The following is a 23244-nucleotide window of genomic DNA, read 5'->3' as shown; positions in this document are numbered from 1 at the left end:
TTCCATATTGTATAATAGAAGATTTAACATTTTCGATAAATGACTTGCTTCGTGCTTCTAAATCTTTGTCTGACGCTAAATTTTTTTTTGTTATAAATTTTGTAATTTTTCTAGATACGATATTATGTGCAAGCTTAAACCTTTTTACCCATGATAATGATGCTGTAAACCCAAGTAGATTTACTTCCTTCTGTGCGCGAAGAGCCCATCGAGCAATATCAATGTCATGAATAATTATTCCCTTTTCAATACCTTCATGGAATTTATTTAACGTATATGTTGAAATTTCTTTCAGTTTATCAAATCTGTTGCCACCTTGATTTACTTGCTGCTCCCATCTTCTTAATTGACGTAATGACGTGACTTTCCGAAATCTATTTCTTATAGATGCAAGAGTTCTTGACTTTTTTGTTCCACTTCTCCATAACTCTACTGCATTTCTTTTATATTCTATTGGTACAGAATCCGCAACACATTCAATTTCTTTTACAAAATATGTGTCTTCTTCTCTTTCTTCATCAATTACAGGTTCTACTTCAGGTATATCAAATTCGTTTTGAAAATCTAATGATGATTCTTCATAAACTTCAAACGCTTCTTCATACATTGATCGAAGCATATTTTCCATCATGTCTTTTGTTTCATTTTCATCTGTTGTAACAGGACTTTCTGGGAATTCCCCAGTCATATACAGTGCAGTGTATAGCAGTACTGCTACATTTCTTGGATTAAACATTATCTAAAAAAATTATTAACATTATGTATATTTGTTTTATAAATATTAGCAAAAAAATACTTATTAGCAACAAAAATATTTTATTATTTAATGCGTATTAATAATTTGTTACGTTTTCCGAGTTTCATGAAAAATAGAACAGTTTTATCACATAACTTAAATAAAGTAATAAAATATTAATTATAATTTAAATACATTAAAACAAAACAGATAAACCGCAATTTTGAATGAAGTGTAAGTAAAAGCAAAAAACTATAAAAGTTTTAAAAATCGAAAAAGTACATACATACTGTATTGTTGTGTGCGTGGGGCACAATTGTTTTTTCAGGATAACGGCTAGTCTTGTTAATTAACTCGAGCACTTGTTAATTATTTGATAACTGATTTGTGACTGTCCGCCGCTTCTAGGCGGTGGCTTTTAACGCCTCCGGTTCTGAACGATTATCGGAGGAGGATCGCGCGGTGGCATGACCAAATAAAATCATTGGTTATTTCTAAAGTGGCGTGATCAAAATGCAAGCGAAGGAAGTCCGAAGACTTCCTCGCATTTTATTGCAATTCAGCGCTATTTCGAGAGTGATTTCTTCCTCTGTTTGATGACTTGGCCGTGTGATACTGGCTGTATCAGCACTTCGGGCAGCTGACTTTCTTATCGCGACGCATTTTTTCGCTCGCTTTATAAGTTATAATCCTTTTAATTATTTTCTTATATATATATAAATATATTTACTATCGCGCTCGCGTATATTCGATAGACGCTTTAATAGTAATATGTGTTCCACTGCACGCAGTTGTTAATAAAATAATATATTGCACCAACTCATTTCGCGAATGCGACATCTGTTTATTCATAGAATTGAATCTATTAACATCGGCATCTGATCAATAATTTTCCTTGTCCGACTAGTTTTATTTTTCATGCATTAAAAACATTACTTTTCCATATAAATTATATGTATATTTATTGTCACATAATATAGACATATATTATAATTATAATTATTATATAATTTATAATTATATTTATAAATATAATTTCTATAATTTATAAAAATATATTCTCATAAATTATTTATTGCTAATTTATGGTTGCCTCTGTGAGTTTGCGAAGAAAAATGACTGTCGCTGTGAATAACGAGCGTCATAAGGCGGATAAAGCGGGCGTATAGTAGTGTATAGGGATATTTTTAATTTATTTCTGAAAAATGTGACTTCGGAATACAACTATATTATATATGATTGAATTTGTCGTTAAATGAGCTATAAGTTTTGTTATGAGACAAATTTAAAAATTTTCAAACATTAAAAGGGAGGGGGGGGGATTTCGAAAAATATGACATTTTCGACAAATCTGATTACATGATTTTGAAGTACATTAAAGACCATAAAACTTTTATTTGAAACTTTTGTTTATATCTCTTATCGCTTCGACGGTATCCGCTGAGAAATGAAAAAATCGATTTTTTTCAAGAAGGTGTTTCACCCCCTTAACGGCCGACTCAGCACTTATAAAAAAATACGTGTCTCCTATTTTGATCTAGACTACAACATATTCAAAGCTCATTAAAATCGGAGGGGGACACTTCCGACCCTTTCCTTGTAAGTTAGTTTTTTGTTTATGTTACTTTTAACTAACTAAAATTTAAGTAACTAAAATAACTTTATAAGCCATTAACTTTAATTTAATTTAGTTTAAAAATATATTACCCAACCCTGTATATAACACATAATATTTCATAAAATATAAACGATTATATATATATATATATATATATATATATATATATATATAAAAGATATAAAACACACTAACTGAAGAAAGTTATTGTAAATTCCGTTTAATTTTATTATATTGCATATTGTTATACGAATCAATTATTTTGTGCCTGTTTATATAATAGCAAGGAACTATAGATATATAAATAAAAAAAAATTTACATAATAGTAAAAATAATATGCGAATCAATCAATAGCTCTTGTACATTATTATTATACAGGAAAAAATGCTATTGTTTCTATTAAAGTCGATATATGCTGCCACATAAATAGTTTCTTTAATTGTATTTACAGTTAATTAAAAAAAAAGATTATTAGAATCAATTACAATGAAATACAGTTAATAGCAAATATAGTTGAATGAACTATTTATGTGTGTGACAGCTCGTAACATCGATAATTAATCGAAGTAACATCGTTTTTTCCCATGTATGTTTAATTAAAGACGAAAAACGTTAACTCAATTTAGCAATTACACTATTAACTGAATATGCTCATCTAATAATAATTAAAAATAAGATATTTAGATAATAATAATATTTACCTTTGAAATGTTGAATAAGGTTATCTTCGAAGCCCCAATCTTTCAGAAGATTGACTGTCTCTTCATCAGCCATTATAATGTTCTTACATATACAGGGTCTACCAAAAGTGTGGAAACCCCTAAATATCTCGGAAAATATACGTTTTACAGAAAAGTGTTTCCAACAAAAGTTGTAGGGTTTAAGAAGATCTATATACTGATTCTATCAGTTTGACCTTGGATGGCGTCGTCAAGGTCAGGTCAAGGTCACATTGACTTTTTTAAATGACACCCCCTACATTTGATTGCATATTCTTATAGCTTAATTCAAGAGCTTTCCAAAACACTATAATAATGTTCATTTTTATTAAGTACTTTGCGAGTTATGAGGGTTGAAATAATTTCTTAATTTTACATAAACCATAAAATATCTAGTAAACCATTCATTTTTCGATTATCTTACCTTCATACTTTTATGTACAAATTAATGAGAGGAATCAATTGGTGTAAAGAAAACACATAGTTGTTTCTAAGAAAAAATATGTAATTTGCAATTAACAATTCCATATTTTTTCTTAAAAACAACTGTATGTTTTCTTTACACCAATTGATTCCTTTCATTATTTTGTACATAAAAGTATGAAGGTAAGATAATCGAAAAATGAATGGTTTACTAGATATTTTATGGTTTATGTAAAATTAAGAAATTATTTCAACCCTCATAACTCGCAAAGTACTTAATAAAAATGAACATTATTATAGTGTTTTGGAAAGCTCTTGAATTAAGCTATAAGAATATGCAATCAAATATAGGGGGTGTCATTTAAAAAAGTCAATGTGACCTTGACCTGACCTTGACGACGCCATCCAAGGTCAAACTGATAGAATCAGTATATAGATCTTCTTAAACCCTACAACTTTTGTTGGAAACACTTTTCTGTAAAACGTATATTTTCCGAGATATTTAGGGGTTTCCACACTTTTGGTAGACCCTGTATAATCTTTTTACAATACGACAATACAGTATTTTTACTTTCACTGAAACACTAAAAACAAATTTGTGGCACTTGATAAACCATAAGCACTGTAAAAGGGCCGAGCAAAGGCGACCGTTATAAAACGTGTTCAGTCTGGTCTCTCAAATAACAAAAGAATCAGCAAACTCGCGATAAAAAAATGTTATATGTCTACTGGTCGCACGGATGGCGACATGAGAGTGCACATAGACTGTGTACTTACAATGTCCGCCGGTCGTGCGGAAGACGATGTATAAGAGAGGCATATAAAATGCACGTACAAATGTCGACCTGAAGACGCAGGCACGAACACGAACGTTCAATATACCCCGGTCGCAAGGATAATGACGGCAAGAAAGCAGCGCACACGACACAATTACGATGTCCGCCGATTGCACGGAAGCGACAGCAAGAGAGCAGACACGCATTAACTCGCGTGAACTATGCCCGCCGATCGCACGAATAATGAAAAATAAGTTGGCACGCACTAGCACGCGCGGACGGGATACAATGACCGACATCGCATGGTCGACATGGTCGTTCGATGAGTTCTAAAGTCCCTTTCGCAAGAATGTTCGCGAAATCCGCGATCACGCGATTGGGCGATGCGTAAACTAGTCGAGGAGCTCGGTGGCGAAACACGTGATTCGTCATCGACTCGCGATTGTGTAATATGGGGTGTCCCGATCAAACAATATCCAAACACATAAATCAATAATATTTAAGTGTAACATCTGACAAATAATTCATTTGTACCAATATACAAAATGTATACGGATGAAATAAATTGTGTTTTAATCAACAAGATAATGCATATGAATTGATCATAATGATATTAATTGTGTCGTTGACTTGCTTTAAGTATTTTACGTAGTTAAATTAACAGTATTATGTATGTCAGGTGTTATAGTTAAATATTATTGAATCTTACACATTTTTTGTTTAAAAGAAACAAAAATAGTTTTATATTGATTACATTTCCACTTGATACAATTAAAACACAAAAATATTAATGATTATATGTGTTGATTGCATCAAGCAGATATATAATCAATGTACAAACATTTCTATTTTCCCTAAAAAACAATTGTGTATGAATCAATAATATTTAAGTGTAACATCTGACAAATAATTCTTTTGTACTAATATACAAAAAATATATAGATAAAATTAATTATATTTCAATCAACAAGATAATGCAATTGTATTAACCGCATTAACGTTAACCCTACTTGTTCGCGAGCGATTCCGGCGGTAAAATGTGGAAAGTGAAAGGCCGTCAGTGAAAAGAACGGTTGACTCTGAATGACAAAGACAGACTTTATTAAAGTCAAAATTAAAAGGTTACAAGTGTCCAGTGCGGTGATGACGCCACAATGTGAAGAGACGAGCAGTGCAATGAAGCGAAGCGGTCGCCGTGCGCGGATTCGCGAGAATACGTGCGGGAAATCAAAGTCCGAAAGAGATAGCGGTCGTCGTGTGCGGTATGATCTGCGGATTTGCCGAGAGAATAGAGAAATGTCCAAAAGAATAGCGGTCGTTTGAATATAGCGGTGTAACAAGCGGTCGAATAATGAGTACGGAGCGTAAAGTGCGAGACTTTTTGGTGCCCTCTCGCTGGGCTCATTATATACCAGGCGGATTTTGGGCCCCGTTGCGACGTGGCCCAATTAACTTCAAAATTTGGCGGTGACCTCATGGCGCCGCGCATAATTGGCCGCCGATGAGGTCAGGAAATAGCGTTGCGGCGTTTGCCATGCGCACGACCTTTTTCGATCAGCTGATTGGCCATCAGCTGATCGTGACGTATGGGCGCGCATGCCCGACCGTTGCGCGGATTTTGGCGGCGGTTGACAATGTTATTGTCAATTGTTTTTACCGAGCGTTTCTTTGGTACCGAAAAAAATGAGAGATAACTCGAACGGTCGGGTTTTTTGCCGAAAATAGAATTTCGAGAAGTTTCTCGATTCCCGTTGAATTCGGATTTTATAATAGAAAAATGCGGATGTTGTTTCTTCGAATTTTTAGACCGCGACAATAATTACGGATTTCGAACACTACTGTTAATTTACTTTAATTATTTCACACAGTTGAATCGACAGCAGATATAGTTACATGGATTACATTATATTCAATTATATATCAAGCAAGTTATTTAATTTAAATGTAATTATAATAAAGAAAGATGTATATAGAATGAGTAGATATGTGATTGATACAACAAAATATTTCAAATACAGTAATATTATTAGATCAAGTATTTGAATTATTAAAACAAGTATTAGATGTTTTTCGTTCATTAATATTGTTATTGCATCAACCAAATTTATTTCAATTACACTGATGCTGTTGATACAACATCATTTTTTTTCCGTGTAGAAAATTAAAAAATCGCAAAGAAATTGAAGCTCTGGATGCTGAATTCACAGATATATTTTATCCATCTTTGATAGATAATCATTATCCACATAGACCAAGCGAATTAGAAAAAATATCTCTTTATGAATTTGCACAGTGGTATGATATTTCGAAGATGAAATCAAAAAGTAAGAATACTGAATATTATGAAATAGATGGTGATTATTATCTTAAGCGGCGACAGCGTGGACATCTTATTAATCATTATAAATATAATGTTAATGCACAATCGGAAAAATATTTCTTTTCGTTATTATTTATGTTTCGACTATAGAGAAAATTAGAGGATCTTAGAAACAGATGCGGCACTTATGCCGAATCGTTTCACAAAATAAAATTGCATCATGTTGAAGCATTACAATATCATGAAAGATTAGAAGAATTGCAAAAAGCATTTGAAACTGCAAAACAATTAGTTCAGGAATATATGGATGACGTAATAAACAACAATAACGTAATAAACAACGACATAAATAAACAACAATATCAAGATAATCCTGAAAATCCAATAGGTATACAAAATATAGAAGCTGGTGAAGCAATGCAAGATTTTAAAGATTTTGGTGATAAAGGAATTCGAGAAATTGATATATCTGAAATGATAGCAAAATTAAATGCGGATCAAAAACGAGTATTTGATAGAGTTATCAATACTATAGAGTCAGCTGAATCAATATTATGATTATATATTAGCGGAGAAGGTGATACTGGAAAAAGTTTTTTAATCAAAACTATTAAATGTTGGATAAAACAAAATTTTAACAAAGATATTGCTGTAGCAGCACCTACTGGTATAGCAGCATTTAACATAGACGGTTTGACAGTTCATAGATTGCTTCAATTACCTGTTGAACATGGTCATACTCCTAAATATAAACAACTATCTGATCATGTATTAAAAATTTTACGAGCAGATCTTAAAAATGTTATTCTTTTTGTAATTGATGAAGTATCAATGATATCTAATTTGATGTTAATGTATATACATTTTCGGTTGTCTGAAATATTTGACACTAGTGATTGTGATGATGGATGGTTTGGGCGCAAGCACATTCTTTTATTCGGAGATTTGCTTCAACTACCTCCTGTACATGAAGATCCTATCTTTATACACTTATTAAATGAGAAAATTGCTAAATACCTTAATTCCTTAAATGCTGTTAATTTATGGACTACATTATTTGACTACGATGAATTAACAATCAATATGCGCCAGCAAGGAGATGACCTCTCTCAAGCTAGCAGGACCAAATGAGCAGAATCGAATGAGGCCTATCGCACTTTTTAGTACCCATTTTGTACTACTTTGTACCCCCAAAAAAAAAATTTGTACCACGTGCCGGTTCAGAAAAAATCGTGGCGCTGCTAGCTTGCTATCAAGCTAGCAGGACCCAAAAAAAATTTTTTAAATAAATAAACCATGGTACATGCAATTAGTACTGAATTTGTACTAATTTGTACCATTTGAAATAAATCGAAAAATTCATATTTACCCCTTTAAATAACCCTTCTTTTATCTAAACCTAATATGAAGATAGCAGGATCGCGATTTTTTCATTTTTTCTTTGAAAAAGAACACAACAATACAATATTTACTACAATATTTATTATTCATCGTATTACTTTCTACTACTAAATATTATTTTGTACTACTAAAAATAATTTTGTAACTCGTGTTATTTAAGAAAATTTTTATTATATATATTTTGTTATAAAAATTATAAAAGAATAATTGTACCTTAAAACATAAAAATTATAATCATTATTCTAATCATCAATCAAACGCTGTAAATTAATAAAGTTGGTGTTATTAATAATTTTTCTTTTACTCTTCTTTCTTTTTTTTCTAGATCATTATATTCGACCACGTCTCTCCTACTCTTTAACACATAGCCGTGTAGTGTCCGATTGTTCGTGTACCTCTTGTTGCAAAAGGTTTTTTGTATACAACAACGCCAAGTAATTTATATTTTTCTCCATTTAATGGATTTTTGAACGATTTATTAATATCGTTCAATTTAATTTGGAAATCAATATTTGCTGATGAGAAGATGTCGAAAACGACAATATCTCCTGGAAAAGAAATAAATATCAGTTCATAATAAAGGTAAATATACTTTTATAAAAAATATTAATGGAAGAAAGACTGTAAGTATCAAAACACAAATGTCGGAACACAAAAATATTTTATTATAAAAAAAGAAAATAAAATAAAGAAACATTTTATCTCAATTTTAAATTTCCTAGAGCAATATTACAAGTGATGCAATATTATGCGTTCCAACATGCGCGCTTTGATTCTTATAATCTTTCTTTTACTAATATTTTTCCAAAACAATGTACTACTTTATGTTTAACAATTCAAATCACTTGCCTGTTTTAGATAGCGTTGTTGTTTCAATACCAGGACAGTTTTTTGAGCAACAAGAATGTTCATCTTCTAGGTAAACATTCTGTTTTATTACGTCGTTAAAATTATTTGCAGTTATTGCTTCCACGATTTTCAATTGATCTATTTGAATTACAGATAATTTTTTGTATCGTGGCAAACAACCAGAATTGCAACGTGATGTCTCTTTAAAACTTGGGATTGGATTGAAGAGGATACCTGCTAGAGAACCTACGTTTGTATTACAATCTACATATTTGCAATCACCAACATCAGAAACCGGGAATATTTCTAAAAGTATTTGCGCGCGTAATTTATATGAAGAAAGAGTAATTCCATTATTTATAGAGTTAGTAATTAGTTTGAAAAATAAACTTGATTCTGCTATTTTGTTCATATACATTTGCATATTTTTAAAATCATGTCCTGCAGCAAGTAATATTTGAAATATACTGTCAAATGCGCAAGTATTAGTGATAGTGTAAGTATCATCATTTATATTTAAAGATTTTAGAGATAAATTATTACCGTTTTTTAAAATAGGTATTTTAGCTGCTTTTTTACACGTCAAAGAATCTATTAATTTGTGTTTATTTTTACTGAGATACAATGCATTACTTTTACACGGTTTTATTGTTTCTAAATTTCGCCAATTCTCCACTTCACGACTTGCCAAAATATCTTTTATATTTTCAACATTTTTGCACGTCATGCATATACGACGTTGACCGTAACCTTCTTCGTCGTCATTAAATGATACAGAGCATTGAGGCAATGCATGAACATATTTTTCACATAAACAACAAATATGTGCACCTGTTGGCTGATCATTATTCTTGCATGCAGGACATGACGTATCTGTATTAGACAAATTATTATTAGTTATAGGCTCTTTTAAAGACGTGTTAGTTAATGATACATGGAATTTGTTATCCGCGTTGATAGGTGGATTTTGATCACATGTATCAATTATTTTCATAATACCATGCAAATAGTTAACATGTTTTTGAACAAATGCATCAATACGCAATAGTGGACAATTTTTTAACAGTAAAGATTTTATTTTATTGAATTCACTTTCCACAGATGCACTAGAAGCAGGTATGCGACCATAACCGAATTTATCAGTGTAAATATTAGTCCAAAGGGGTAATAATCTGATATCAATCATAAGACGATCAATTAACCGTGGAAAATAAAATGGATTGATTCTATTACCTTCATCCGAAGTAATTGACGATTTAACGTTGTTTAAAATTTGCATACCCCATACAGTCCATGAATTTTCAAATGGATTACTCAAGCTACCTACTTCAGTCGAATTTTCCATTTCGAATAGAGTATTATTATTGTTACTGTCAGTTTCTAAATTTTCTGTTAGTAATGTATCAGTCATTAAAGTTGTTAATTTTATACGTGCTTTGTCACATTGTGTAAGCTCACCAGTTTCTAAATTTCCATCTGTTTCTGACAAGGCTATTACAAAAATGGAATGTAGTATTTCTATTGCACTGGTAAGATTTCTACACAGTATTAATTGGCCAATCGCACCAAGATAAAACATTTTTACTCTTTTATTTAATGATTTTAAAAAATTGGAATATTTTTTTATAAAATGTGCTACGTCTATTCTCACATAACATTTAGGTAAATTAGAATTTTTACATGCATCCGCGTAATCTTCGATGTTAAGATAGCCAGTAAATGCACGAATAATTGCAATTAATAATGCTCTCGATGAGTCGCATACTACTTCTTTGGGCACCGGTGCACCAGATCGTACCCACTCTGCTAACCAGAAGTGAATCGAATTTGCATTGTGACTCTCGCTTATCATTTGGCAAACTGAAAATTGGCCACTTTTGCTATTGATAACACAATGATATAGAAAAATGTGTTTTGATATTGATCCATCTGCTTTACTTAAATGTTTTATAATACTACCGGTTGCATCAATAAATATACATGTATCATTTTGAATGGCGTATTTTTTATAAACATTTAACTGATGATTGCTCCAGTAGTGAACAAACACGGGATCTAATCCAATGTTATGGATTATATTTTGTAATAATGATGACTTTACAATAACTAAAGCCTTAAGGGCATCAGGATCTATATAATCTGCTATTGTTATTTTAGATTTTGCTTCTTGTAACACAGATGAACTATATAAGTGAGGAGGCTCTGGATCTCCTTCAGCCATAAGTATGTGTGCTTTTTCCGCACGATAGATATGGACTGATGTATTTTGCAACTCTTTTCCAACAATTGTTCTGGTCGGATTTCTTAGATATCGTTTCGTGCAATTTCCTTTACCAGATGTATATGTGCAATTTAATTTTACACAATTATTGGATGGATCAGTATCCTCTATAGTACATTTTAATGTACTACCGCATTTACAAGAGCCTAAAAAACACATATTTTAATCAAGAAAATTATAATATTAATTATGTATATAATTGTATATTTAATCATATTAAAAAATGTATAGCGCATAATTTTATAAGTGTTTATATTTATTTTGTGTTAACATGAATATATGCATGAAATAGAATCAAATTTATTTATAATATATATATATATATATATATATATATGTATATATATATATATATTATTGATTATTGATTATTGATTATTGATAATAATTGATTAAAAATTTATTTCTATATAGAAATTTAATTCTCCGCACGAACATCCAGCGTCGGCCTTAGAAGTCTTTATTAATTTAATTTGTTGGTTAACATTGTGGGCCTTTGAAAAATAATTTGTTAGTTTTAAATTTGATTCTATTTGATGCATATATTATATATATATATATATATATATATATACACATATATGTCTATATATTTACATGTTTATATTTTGTATATTTATATTTAAAAAATTACAACTTAAAGGATATATAAATGGAAGTAAAAAGAAACTTTATTTAATTTTTCTTATATTTCTTTGATATTTATAAATTTTTAAGTAAAAGAGGCTATTAATTATAAATACTAGAGTCTATTAATTATAAATTTAATAGAATAAATTAAACAAAAACAAATTTAACTAATAACTAATCAACTTACCATTAATAACGCCAGATTTAGCATCTGCAGAAATGTAATGGTTCTTAAATTGAAATCCACATTTCATACGTGTAGCTTCCCAAAATTTATCCGTTATTAATTCCTGCCATTTGCCAGGCTGCAAAACTTTGCGTAAACGATAATATGTTTTCCTCTTATTATTAATATGACGTTTATATACTTTTTCCGTCAAAAGATTTGTAAACTCTTCTCTCAGCAAAGAAATAATATAAAAATTCTCCGTGTTGCTATTATCCGAAATACATGTAGAACTTTCATTCAACTTTGAGTCACTTAATGTACTTTCATTTGCAGAAATATCCTTACATTTTTTATCAAAAATAAGATCTTTCACATTATATCGATTGCACATTGTAAATACATATAAATTATTAGTAGTCACTTTATTTTTCAAGTCTTGCGCTATAATAGTCCACACATCATGTGTTTTTGAGACTATATTATTGTTGTTTTTCACAATATCTTTATATTTTAAGATAGCTTCTTTAATTACCTCAGGATGAACTTTTCCTGGTCTGCCACGAACAGGAAGCATGGTAAAAATTACGTAATTCACTATTTGCTATCTGACGAGTTAATAAAGAACGAATAATGTCGTACTGATCCTGTCTAAGCTGTTACTAACAATCACTTCTTAACAACAGTGCCACTGACGAGTAAAAAAATAAATGCTATACAGCAGTATCGCGCTTTATCGCGCTTTATGTGTCATTGCGTTATGACAAAACGCAACGTGATCGCGCGCTTTCTTCTGTTTTATATTGACAGATAAGCAGCGCGTAATTTTGACATAAATTTGGATTTAACATAATAATAGTACATCGAGATTATTCCATAATTTTGTTGATATATGCCTTTATAATACATATTTTTATAATGTATATTTCAATAATATATAATTTCATCATGTGTGTTTAATAATATATTGTTTTTGAATGTAATTTGTATCGAATGCATAAATTGTGATTATATAAAATATAAATAAAATATATTTATCGCTTTAATTATTTTTGTCGTTCTTTTCTTTCCTTATTAGAATTCTTTTGGTACATCTATGATTCTCGAAATATGAGACCGATGTACTGTAGATTTAATTTTCTGTACACTATACGCATCTCAAAATGAGATTGATGTACAATTTAATATTTAATTTATGTATGTCATATATATATATATATATATATATATATATATATATATATAATACATTTTTACATTTATTTAATACTTTTTTACGGTGGTACAAATTAGTACAAATTCAGAATCATTAAAATCTACTGCAATTTGCCGTTTTTCAATGATATTTACTCTGTTAGCTTAAAATTAAGTTAAGCAGGACCACAATTTTGTTTAAATAAAACAAGGTACAAAATTATTTTTGACGGTACAAAATACTACACGATGAGTGCTGAAAAACGTAATAAATGTAATTCAATTTTACCAATACAATTCTTAATCATCGAAAGAAAGGAATATTATTTTTGAGACTGGTCAAGTTTGGAGTAGCTTTAAGAGGTAAGCAGAAATATTTTGATACTTTTCTTGATACAAATTAGTACAAATTTGTACAAATTCAGAAACAATACAATCTATCGCTTTTTGTCGTTTTTTATCAGTTTTTATTCTGTTCTCTTTATATTAAGTCAGTAGGACCACAATATTTTTTTAAATAAAACGAGGTACAAAATTATTTTTGATGGTACAAAATACTACAAGATTAATGTAATTTTGTACCATGAAAAACAATTTTGTATTCTATGTCCTTTAAGAGAAATCGTGATCCTACTGACTTAATATAAAGTCAGCACAATAAAAATGGTTGAAAAAAAACAAAAAAAGTAAATTTTTTTCTTCTTCGATTATTAAAAATTAAATCAGTAAAATTAAGTTAAATTTATTGCATTTTTCAGTACTTATTGTCTAGTATTTTGTACCATTAAAAATGATTTTATACCTTGTTTTATTTAAAATAAATTGTCTTGTTTTATTTAAAATAAATTGTGGTCCTGCTTTTAAGCTAACAGAGTAAATATCATTGAAAAACGGCAAATTGCAATAGATCTTATCGTTTCTGAATTTGTACTAATTTGTACTATCAAGAAAAAATGAAAAAATCGCGATCCTGCTATCCTCATATTAGGCTTAGATAAAAGAAGGGTTATTTAAAGGGGTAAATATGAATTTTTCGATTTATTTCAAATGGTACAAATTAGTACAAATTCAGTACTAATTGCATGTACCATGGTTTATTTATTTAAAAAATTTTTTTTTGGGTCCTGCTAGCTTGATAGCAAGCTAGCAGCGCCACGATTTTTTCTGAACCGGCACGTGGTACAAATTTTTTTTTGGGGTACAAAGTAGTACAAAATGGGTACTAAAAAGTGCGATAGGCCCCATTCGATTCTGCTCATTTGGTCCTGCTAGCTTGAGAGAGGTAAGGAGATGACTCTTATCGTCAGTTATTGTCGAGAATTCGTATCGGCTTATTAACAAAATCTGATCATAAGATTCTTGAAAATGGAAAAATTTCTTTCAAATGTGATTCCTTTGAATCCAGATTAAACGAATTATGTAATTTTATTAATAATTTGCCATCGGACACCGTTTGTTTACTGCCTACTTGTCGTATGTGTGATGTCGTCAATGATGCAATGTTAAGCCGCATTGTTTCGAAAGAAATATTATTAATTGCTGAAGATATAATTGACTGCATTCCATATGTAAAAAAAAAGTATTAAAAGTATTATCAAATAATGATGATGATAATTCTAGAACAGCTGGGCTTTCAAAACAAATCACAATTAAAATTGGAGCAAAAGTTATGATACGACGTAATATTGATGCTAGTTTGGGTCTTGTAAATGGTACAGCTAAAGTAATTTGAGTTGTACAAGATACATTTACTAATAACGTAGAAAAGATCAAACTTCTTTTACCATCAGGTTCAGAATATTTAATTTAAAAAGTAAGTGTTAAATTTGAGGTGATGGATAGAGCGTATGTTACTAGAAAACAATTTCCATTATCTTTGAGTTATGGTATTACTATTCATAAAAACCAAGGATTAAGCTTGCAAAATGCTATTATGGACATCGGTAACTCTATATTTAATTGTGGCCAAGTTTATGTTGCATTGTCGCGAGTAACATCTTTAGATGGATTGTATTTAATTAATTATGATCCGTCATCGATAATAGCCAGTGAAAAAGCTATTATTGAATATAATAGACTAAGTCGAATACATAAACCAGAAACAAAAGAAATAATTAAATATTCAAAAGATGCCTATCACAAAGTAAAAGATATTTTATGGGCGTTACCAAAAGTAATTACTTCTATTCAAGAATCAGAAGTACAGCGAAGTACTGGTTGGATTATACATGGTTTCCAAAATATAGATAAGGTTTCATGTTACGCAAATGCAGTAGTGCAATGTATATTGAACTTAAATGCTATTAGACAGCAATTGCTTTATTGTGAAAAGTCAGATGTTTTACGTATGTTAATGCATCAATATGAAAATAGAATGCATAATCTAAATACGTATGCAATACAGCAATGTTTAGGAGAATATTTTTCAGTTCTCTAAAACGAAATGCATCAGATTTTTTTATAGCTCTTTGCGAAAAATATGATTGTATAAAAACTCTAGTAAGACATCAAATAACTTCTATAAGACGATGCAAAACTTGTGGTGATACAAAAACTATTGTTGATAATAATATTATTATTTCTATTCCTATTAATAATTTGAAAAAGAATAAGTATAATCTGAATGATTTATTAAATATTACGTTTTCACGTTGGTATCAATTGCATAACGAATCCTGCGAACATTGTAGCGAAAAAAATATATTATTAAAAAGGGAAATAATATTAATAAAAGAGATTGTCATTCATTTTATATTGTTTTCATTACAGAATGATAAATTAAGAGACAATTTAAATTTATGTGCTATTCCAACGACTAAAGTATCAATAGATAAGCAATTGTATAAAGTAATGAATGCTGTATTTTATCATGGCTCAAGTATTGATGAAGGTCATTATACAAGTATGTGCAGAGAAGGAACATCTAATATTTGGATTGAGGCTAATGATGCTCAAATTAAAAAGAAGCAGTGGCCTAGAGGTGCTAAAGATGTTTATTTACTTTTTTTACAGAAAATAGCTAAATAAATAATATGTAATTCGATGATGTGAAAAACAAAAATAGTTAAAAAAGTTTTTTAAAAAATAAATGTTCGCGAGTGAGCGCGGATTGCTGCGACAGCGCGAGATTTTGAAGACGCGGCAGACGGATAGTCGCGAACAAAGTATTTGACACAAAACTTCACACGACACGTAATTCTTTTTTTGATTTTGATTTTTTATTTTAAACCACACAATTAATAATTTACACCAAAAAAATGTACATGTATTTTAGGCACAGAAAGAGTAAAGAAAAGTCCGAGAAAGAAAGCGGTCGACGTAATTTGCGGTTGAACAATGCGGTTTTCTAAGCGGTTTGAAATACTGCGAGCAGCGATAAGTACGAGACTTCGAAAAGTGCAAGACTTGCTTGGTCCACGCGCGGTGCCCATTATAAAGCGAGCGGATTTTGGGCCCGCTTCGACGTGGACCAATTAATTTCATAATTTAGCGGTGACACTGTTGCGGCGTGTGCCATTGGTCGTTAATGACGTCTCACGATGGATGTCGTTTGTTTTTCGTGTGCGCAATCCTTTTAGATCAGCTGATTGGCGATCAGCTGATCGTGACGCATGGGCGCGCATGCCCATGAGCGGAGTAATTTTGACGGCGGTTGACAATAATATTGTCAGCGGTAATAACGCGCGTTTTTTCTGGTGGCAAAAAAAAACGAAAACTCGAGCGTTCGAGGTTTTTTCCTAATAACAGATATTTCGAGAAGATTCTCGACGCCCGTTAATTTTAAATTCTCGTAATTTATTAGCGAAAAGATGCGAACTTCGATATGCGTTTTTCGAACTCGAATGTTCATTTTAATTTTGAACATCCCGCCCGCCTCGTCAGTACGTGACGAAATTTTCGAGTGTGTGCGGTTACAAACAGGTGTCGCGAACTGTGCTATTGAGAGATGTGAAATGAGTGATGAATGGAATGCGAAGTGACGTAAAGAGAAGACACGTGTTAAATAGTTGTGATAAGTCTTTCGCGAGAATAAGTAGTGCGGTGTATGTGAGGTATATGAAGTGATACTGTGACTGATTTTGTGAGTGCAGTGAAAGTTGATTTTGACGCGGAGTCCGAAGAAAGAAGAGTTAATGAAGCGGCTCGGCAGTGATATAAAAAATGTGTTGATGAATGTGATAGCGCGCGGCGCGATTATCGGAAGTAGCGCACGACGGCCGTGATAAACAATTCCGTGGACGGACAATTTTGCAAAAAAAAAAATAAACTATGAATAAAACACGGTGCTCTGTTTCGCTCACGAATCCGGGCGTGTTGATGCTGCGGTGTCGGCTCCAGGCAGGAGGACGATCTTGATGAGAGGCCGGACAAGCTCCGAAGATGCGGTGCGTACAGTGACCACGCGCGTCACGCCGTCGTCCCCAGGATGCAGCTTGGTGATCCTAGCGAGTGGCCATCGGGTTGGTGGAGTGATGTCCGACCGCACTAGACACAGTCCGCCGACGGCGGGACTTGCTGTGTCCTTCAACCACTTTGGTCGGGAAGCCAGTGAGTTGATGTACTCCCGCGACCACCTTTCCCAAAAGTGGTCGCGCATCCGTTGGAGAAGTTTCCAGCGGGACAAGAGGTTGACGTTGACGTCTGCCAGCAAAGGTTCGGGCACTGCCAGCAGAGGAGCCCCGATTAGAAAATGACCCGGAGTGAGCGCCGTTAAGTCGTCATGGCACCTGAAGTGGACGAGAGTTGAGGCACGCCTCCACCTGAGCGAGGAATGTCGACATCTCCTCGAAGGTGAGGGTCGTGTCGCCTAGAACTCTTCGCAGGTGGTGTTTGGTGGACTTCACCGCTGCCTCCCAAAACCCGCCGAAGTGAGGTGCCGCCGGCGGATTGAATCTCCACCGTATTCCATTGGACGCTGCTGTGTGGGCGATGCGCCGGCCGTCGGATGACGACGCCTGGAACAGGAGTCGCAATTCTCGGTTGGCGCCGACAAAATTTGTGCCGCAATCCGAGTAGACCTCCTCGCAGAGGCCCCGACGGGAGGTGAAGCGCCGGAATGCAGCGAGGAATGCGTCCGTGGAATAATCCGACGCGGCTTCCAGGTGTACGGCCTTGGTAGTGAGGCAGATGAAAACGGCGATGAAGCCTTTGAGCGATTTGTGTCCTCTCCCCTTGGTGGTTCGGATCAGGATCGGCCCGGCGTAATCGACTCCAGTCCGCAAGAATGGACGTGCTGGAGCGACTCGCGCCGTCGGAAGGTCGCTCATCATGGGCTGCGGCACTGCAGCCTTCCATCTTGCACACGTTACGCATCGGTGGATGACCCTCTTGACGATGGAGCGACCTCGAGGAATCCAATACCGTAGGCGGAGCAGGCCGAGAGTGAGCTGGACCCCGCCGTGGAGAGTTCGTCTGTGGTGAGCCCTGACGAGAAGATGTGTCAGCCACGAATCTGAAGGTACGATGATTGGGTGGCGCTCATCCTCTGAGAGCACTGCGTGCTTCAGCCGGCCCCCAACTCGAAGGATTCCATGGATGTCGAGGAAGGGGGTCAAATTAGCTAGCTGACCCTTGACTAACCCTTTTTTCTGTTTTAGAGCGGTGATCTCCTTGGAGAAGTGGTGAGATTGCACCAAGCGGAGCCAACGGAGCAGAGCCGCCTCCAACTCGTCGGCCGTGAGGTTGAGGTGAGCCTTGGAGCTCGGTGGGTTGCCTCTCCATCGGCAACACCAAGCTGTGACTCTCAGGAGGCGATGGAGGTCGGAGAACCTGATGAGCATCTCCGGTTCGGTCCTCCGTGCAGACGTCAAGTGAGAGGTGATTGCTCGCGTCTCCGGCGCCTCGACGTCGTGGGTGGCGTGGTCGTTCTGTGGCCAGAGCGACGGATCCTCGACGAGCCATGGGGGTCCCGTCCACCATAGAGAGTGGTTGAGAAGATCCCGTGGCTCAATCCCTCGAGAAGCGCAGTCGGCGGGGTTGACTCGTCCTGGGATGTGTCGCCATCGTGCCTCTGGAAGCTTCGTCTGGATGTGGGACACCCTGTTGGCCACGAAAGTCTTCCATCTGGAGGCATGACCCTGGATCCATTGGAGAGTCACCCGGGAATCCGACCATAAGGTGACTGGAGCTGAAACCAAGCCTAAGGTCTTGCGGAGATGGGAAGTCAGGTTAGTGACTAGCACTGCGGCGCACAATTCTAAACGCGGTAGAGACACGGGCTTAATGGGTGCAACCTTGCTTTTTGCAACAAGCAGACTACTGATTGAAGCGGAGGAGCCCGCCACGCGGAGGTAGACGGCTGCTGCGTAACCTCGCTCCGATGCGTCAGCAAACCCGTGGAACTCAACTTGTGGCCGCTCGTCAGTATTCAGCCATCGTTTTAGCCGAAGCTGCTCCAACAGCGGAAGGTCGTCAAGGAGGCGTCTCCATAAAGTCTCATCTGTCTTAGGCAGTGGGGAGTCCCAATCCAGGTGCTTCATCCAGGCTGACTGAATGAGAATCTTGGCACGAGCAACGACTGGAGTTAACCAACCTAGAGGGTCGAAGATCCGAGCCGTCTCTGCCAAGACCTGTCGCTTCGTCAACGGTCCAGTTGCGCGAGGCTGAAGGCGGAACGTGAAGAAGTCGCTGCGGGGGTGCCATCGCAGGCCCAGCGTTGGATGAGCGTCGTCCTCCCAGTCGTGATGAGGCTGCTGGAGTTGATGCTCCCTTGGGATGTCCTCGAGGATGGTCTCGTGATTTGAGGCCCACTTCCTCAACGGGAACCCGCCCGCCATGCAGAGCCGGCGTAACTGCTTCTGCGTTTCGACTGCCTCCGACAGAGTACTGGCACCGGTGACGATGTCATCAACGTAGCAGTCGCGCCGCAGAACTACAGCCCCCTTGGGATTTCCGGGCTCTTCGTCGTCGGCTAATTGGCGAAGAGTTCTGATCGCCAGGAAAGGAGCACAGGCCAATCCGTACGTCACGGTGTTGAGCTGATACTCCTGGATGTTGTCGGTGCCTTGCCGTCTCCACAGGATCCGCTGCAAGTCTCGGTCTTCGGGGTGCACGAGAATCTGCCTGTACATCTTTTCGATGTCAGCTACGAAGACGAAACGGTGCCAACGCCAGCGAAGCAGGACATCAGCGAGAGTTGGTAGAAGGTTGGCTCCGACCAGTAAACTCTTGTTGAGGGAGTCTCCGGCAGGCGTGCATTGGGATCCATTGAAGACAACCCTCAATCTGGTGGTCTTGCTCGCAGTTCGGAGCACTCCGTGATGCGGTAAGTAGCATACTGGTGTATTGCTCACAAGCGGTGTATTGATCAAAGTCATGTGCTTCAATTTAGCATATTCTTCTAGGAAGTCGCAGTAGAGCATGTCGAAGTCATCGTCTCTGGAACGACGTCGCTCCATTGCCGCGAGAAGTCGCTCGGCGGACTTTCGTGTATGGGTGAGAGGTGGCAGAGAGCCAGCCAGCGGCAGTCGTACCTGGTACCTCCCGTCTCCTTGGCGCTCGTGAGTGCGACTGAAGATTTCTTCGCATCGTTCTTCATCTGGTGTGAGGGCGACGGAAGCAGGCTGTTCCCGTTCTTGCTCCCAAAATCTTAGAACCAGATCGTTCAGGTCTTGGTCGAGAGCACACTGGAGGGAGCTGACGACGCCATTAGATGTCACCACTCCGCAGCCTCCTGACAAGATCCACCCGAAAGTCGTCCTCTGCGCGACGGGTTAGTCCTCGCGACCCTTTCGGAGTCCATCGAGAAGGATGGAGGAAAAGACATCGGCGCCGAGGAGAAGATGAATCGGGTCTCGCTGCAGATAGTGTGGATCTGCCAAAGTGAGGCCGTGAATGTGCCTCCACGTGGTGGAGTCCCGAACTGCTGGCCCCTGGTAGGAAGACAACCTTGGAAGGACGTAGGCGACTACAGTGAGGTATGCTCCAGTCGTCTTGGACTTTAATACGAGCGTGATCCTTCCGCGCGTGGATCCTGACCGTGCTCCAACACCGATTACCGACATTGAGCAGCGAGTGCGCGCCAACCGCAGGCGCTGAGCTAAATCTTCTGAGACGAGAGACACCTCGGATCCTTGATCGAGCAGAGCTCGCACGTCGTGAGGTTGTCCCGAGCGGTCGTTGAGGATGACGCGCGCCGTGGCGAGAAGAGTCGCCTTGTGATCGTGTGCAGTGTGTGTGGTTGAAAAAGTGCTTGCCTCGTGTGTCGATGTTGGTGTCGCGTACGCGTCGTGCAACAATGTGTGGTGCCGCGATTTGCAAGTAAAGCACGTTTTGACGGACTGACATTTCGCCATCACGTGATTTCCGAGGCAATTAAAACAGAGCCCGCTTGTGTCGACGAATGACTTTCTTTCGCTCGCGGACTTGGCCTTGAACTCAGGGCACTGCATGAGTGTGTGCTTGCCCTTGCACGCGACGCACTTGGAAGCGTCGAACCCGTTCCTCACGAAGTGAGACTTAGCGGACCGTGAGGTTTCCCCAGCGTTCTTCGTGGCGTTCTTCGGTTTAGCGGCGTTTAAGGTAAGGATTCTTTTGCTCATGAAGTTTACGAGAGCCTCGTGCGTTGGCGGGTCGAGAGAATCGCTCGTGGAAGATTCCCACTCGAGACGTGTTCGCGAGTCGAACAACTCAATCACCAGGTGATTGAGGAGATCCATCCCATGCGAGTGGATGGGTCTTCCTATACTCTCCTGCGCGTTGACGGTGGCCGTGACAGCGTGATGGACGCGACTCAGCTCTTCAGCGGACTCAGACTTCATCTTTCCGACGGCAGAGAAGGTAGAGAAATTTAAACGCATGAGTTCCCTTTTATTTTCAAAATGTTTAGCCAGGATTGCCCACGCGCGATCGTAATTCTCGCTTGTGACAGTTAATGACCTAATTAACTTCTCCGCAGATCCTTTGACGCAGGAGCGAAGATAGTGGAACCGCTCAATGTTTGAGATCGACGAATTTTCTCCCACGAGAGACAAGAAGAGATCCCGGAAGGAAGGCCAATCTTCATAGGCGCCTGAGAACGGCGGCAATTTTATACGAGGCAACGCGGTTTTAGGAGAAGACTCCGACTTCGGCTCGATTCGGTGTGCGACACCTGACTCGGCGCTCAGCCTGTCAGCATAGTCGCTCAACGTGCTTCGCTGAGAAACGTACGTACATTCCGCGGTGTCTACAAAGTCACTTTTGGCGTACTCACTCTCCATGTATCTGTCTTTAAGCGCCGCTCGTATCAGCTCATGTTGAGCCTCGAATTTCGCCCAGAGGTTGTCGAGGATGCTGAGGCGAGCCTGGATGGCACCTGCGGTGATGTTGGTGATGCCCATCTTCCGGAGGTTATCCACGGAGCGAGACATTCGTCCGTGGATGTCGGTCTGAGCCTCTAACAAGGCCTTCAGGTCGGCACTCATTGGTCACTTATTTGTTTGTCTGTTTCAGCACTGCACAGCACTGGAAATGTCACCCACGAAACTGCGGATGCAGATATAATCCGGCTCGAAGGACCAAAAATGTTCGCGAGTGAGCGCGGATTGCTGCGACAGCGCGAGATTTTGAAGACGCGGCAGACGGATAGTCGCGAACAAAGTATTTGACACAAAACTTCACACGACACGTAATTCTTTTTTTGATTTTGATTTTTTATTTTAAACCACACAATTAATAATTTACACCAAAAAAATGTACATGTATTTTAGGCACAGAAAGAGTAAAGAAAAGTCCGAGAAAGAAAGCGGTCGACGTAATTTGCGGTTGAACAATGCGGTTTTCTAAGCGGTTTGAAATACTGCGAGCAGCGATAAGTACGAGACTTCGAAAAGTGCAAGACTTGCTTGGTCCACGCGCGGTGCCCATTATAAAGCGAGCGGATTTTGGGCCCGCTTCGACGTGGACCAATTAATTTCATAATTTAGCGGTGACACTGTTGCGGCGTGTGCCATTGGTCGTTAATGACGTCTCACGATGGATGTCGTTTGTTTTTCGTGTGCGCAATCCTTTTAGATCAGCTGATTGGCGATCAGCTGATCGTGACGCATGGGCGCGCATGCCCATGAGCGGAGTAATTTTGACGGCGGTTGACAATAATATTGTCAGCGGTAATAACGCGCGTTTTTTCTGGTGGCAAAAAAAAACGAAAA

The 23244-nt window shown here is 37.0% G+C and overlaps 1 protein-coding gene across 1 annotated transcript; it reads right to left on the bottom strand.

Moving 5' to 3' along the window:
* Nucleotides 1-19282: 19282 nt before the first annotated feature.
* Nucleotides 19283-22518, bottom strand: LOC112638165. Its single transcript, XM_025409307.1, has 3 exons — nucleotides 20841-22518; nucleotides 19448-20786; nucleotides 19283-19295 (listed from the first exon to the last, which is right to left on the bottom strand). The coding sequence occupies exons 1-3, from the start codon at nucleotides 22516-22518 to the stop codon at nucleotides 19283-19285; spliced, it is 3030 nt and encodes a 1009-aa protein (XP_025265092.1).
* Between the last annotated feature and the right edge of the window lie 726 nt (nucleotides 22519-23244).

Source organism: Camponotus floridanus, unplaced genomic scaffold (assembly GCF_003227725.1).
Source record: "Camponotus floridanus strain SB8 unplaced genomic scaffold, Cflo_v7.5 scaffold255, whole genome shotgun sequence".
Classification (NCBI taxonomy): Eukaryota; Metazoa; Arthropoda; class Insecta; order Hymenoptera; family Formicidae; genus Camponotus; species Camponotus floridanus.
The sequence above is the reverse complement of the archived record's forward strand: the minus strand, read 5'-3'. Positions and strand labels throughout refer to the sequence as shown.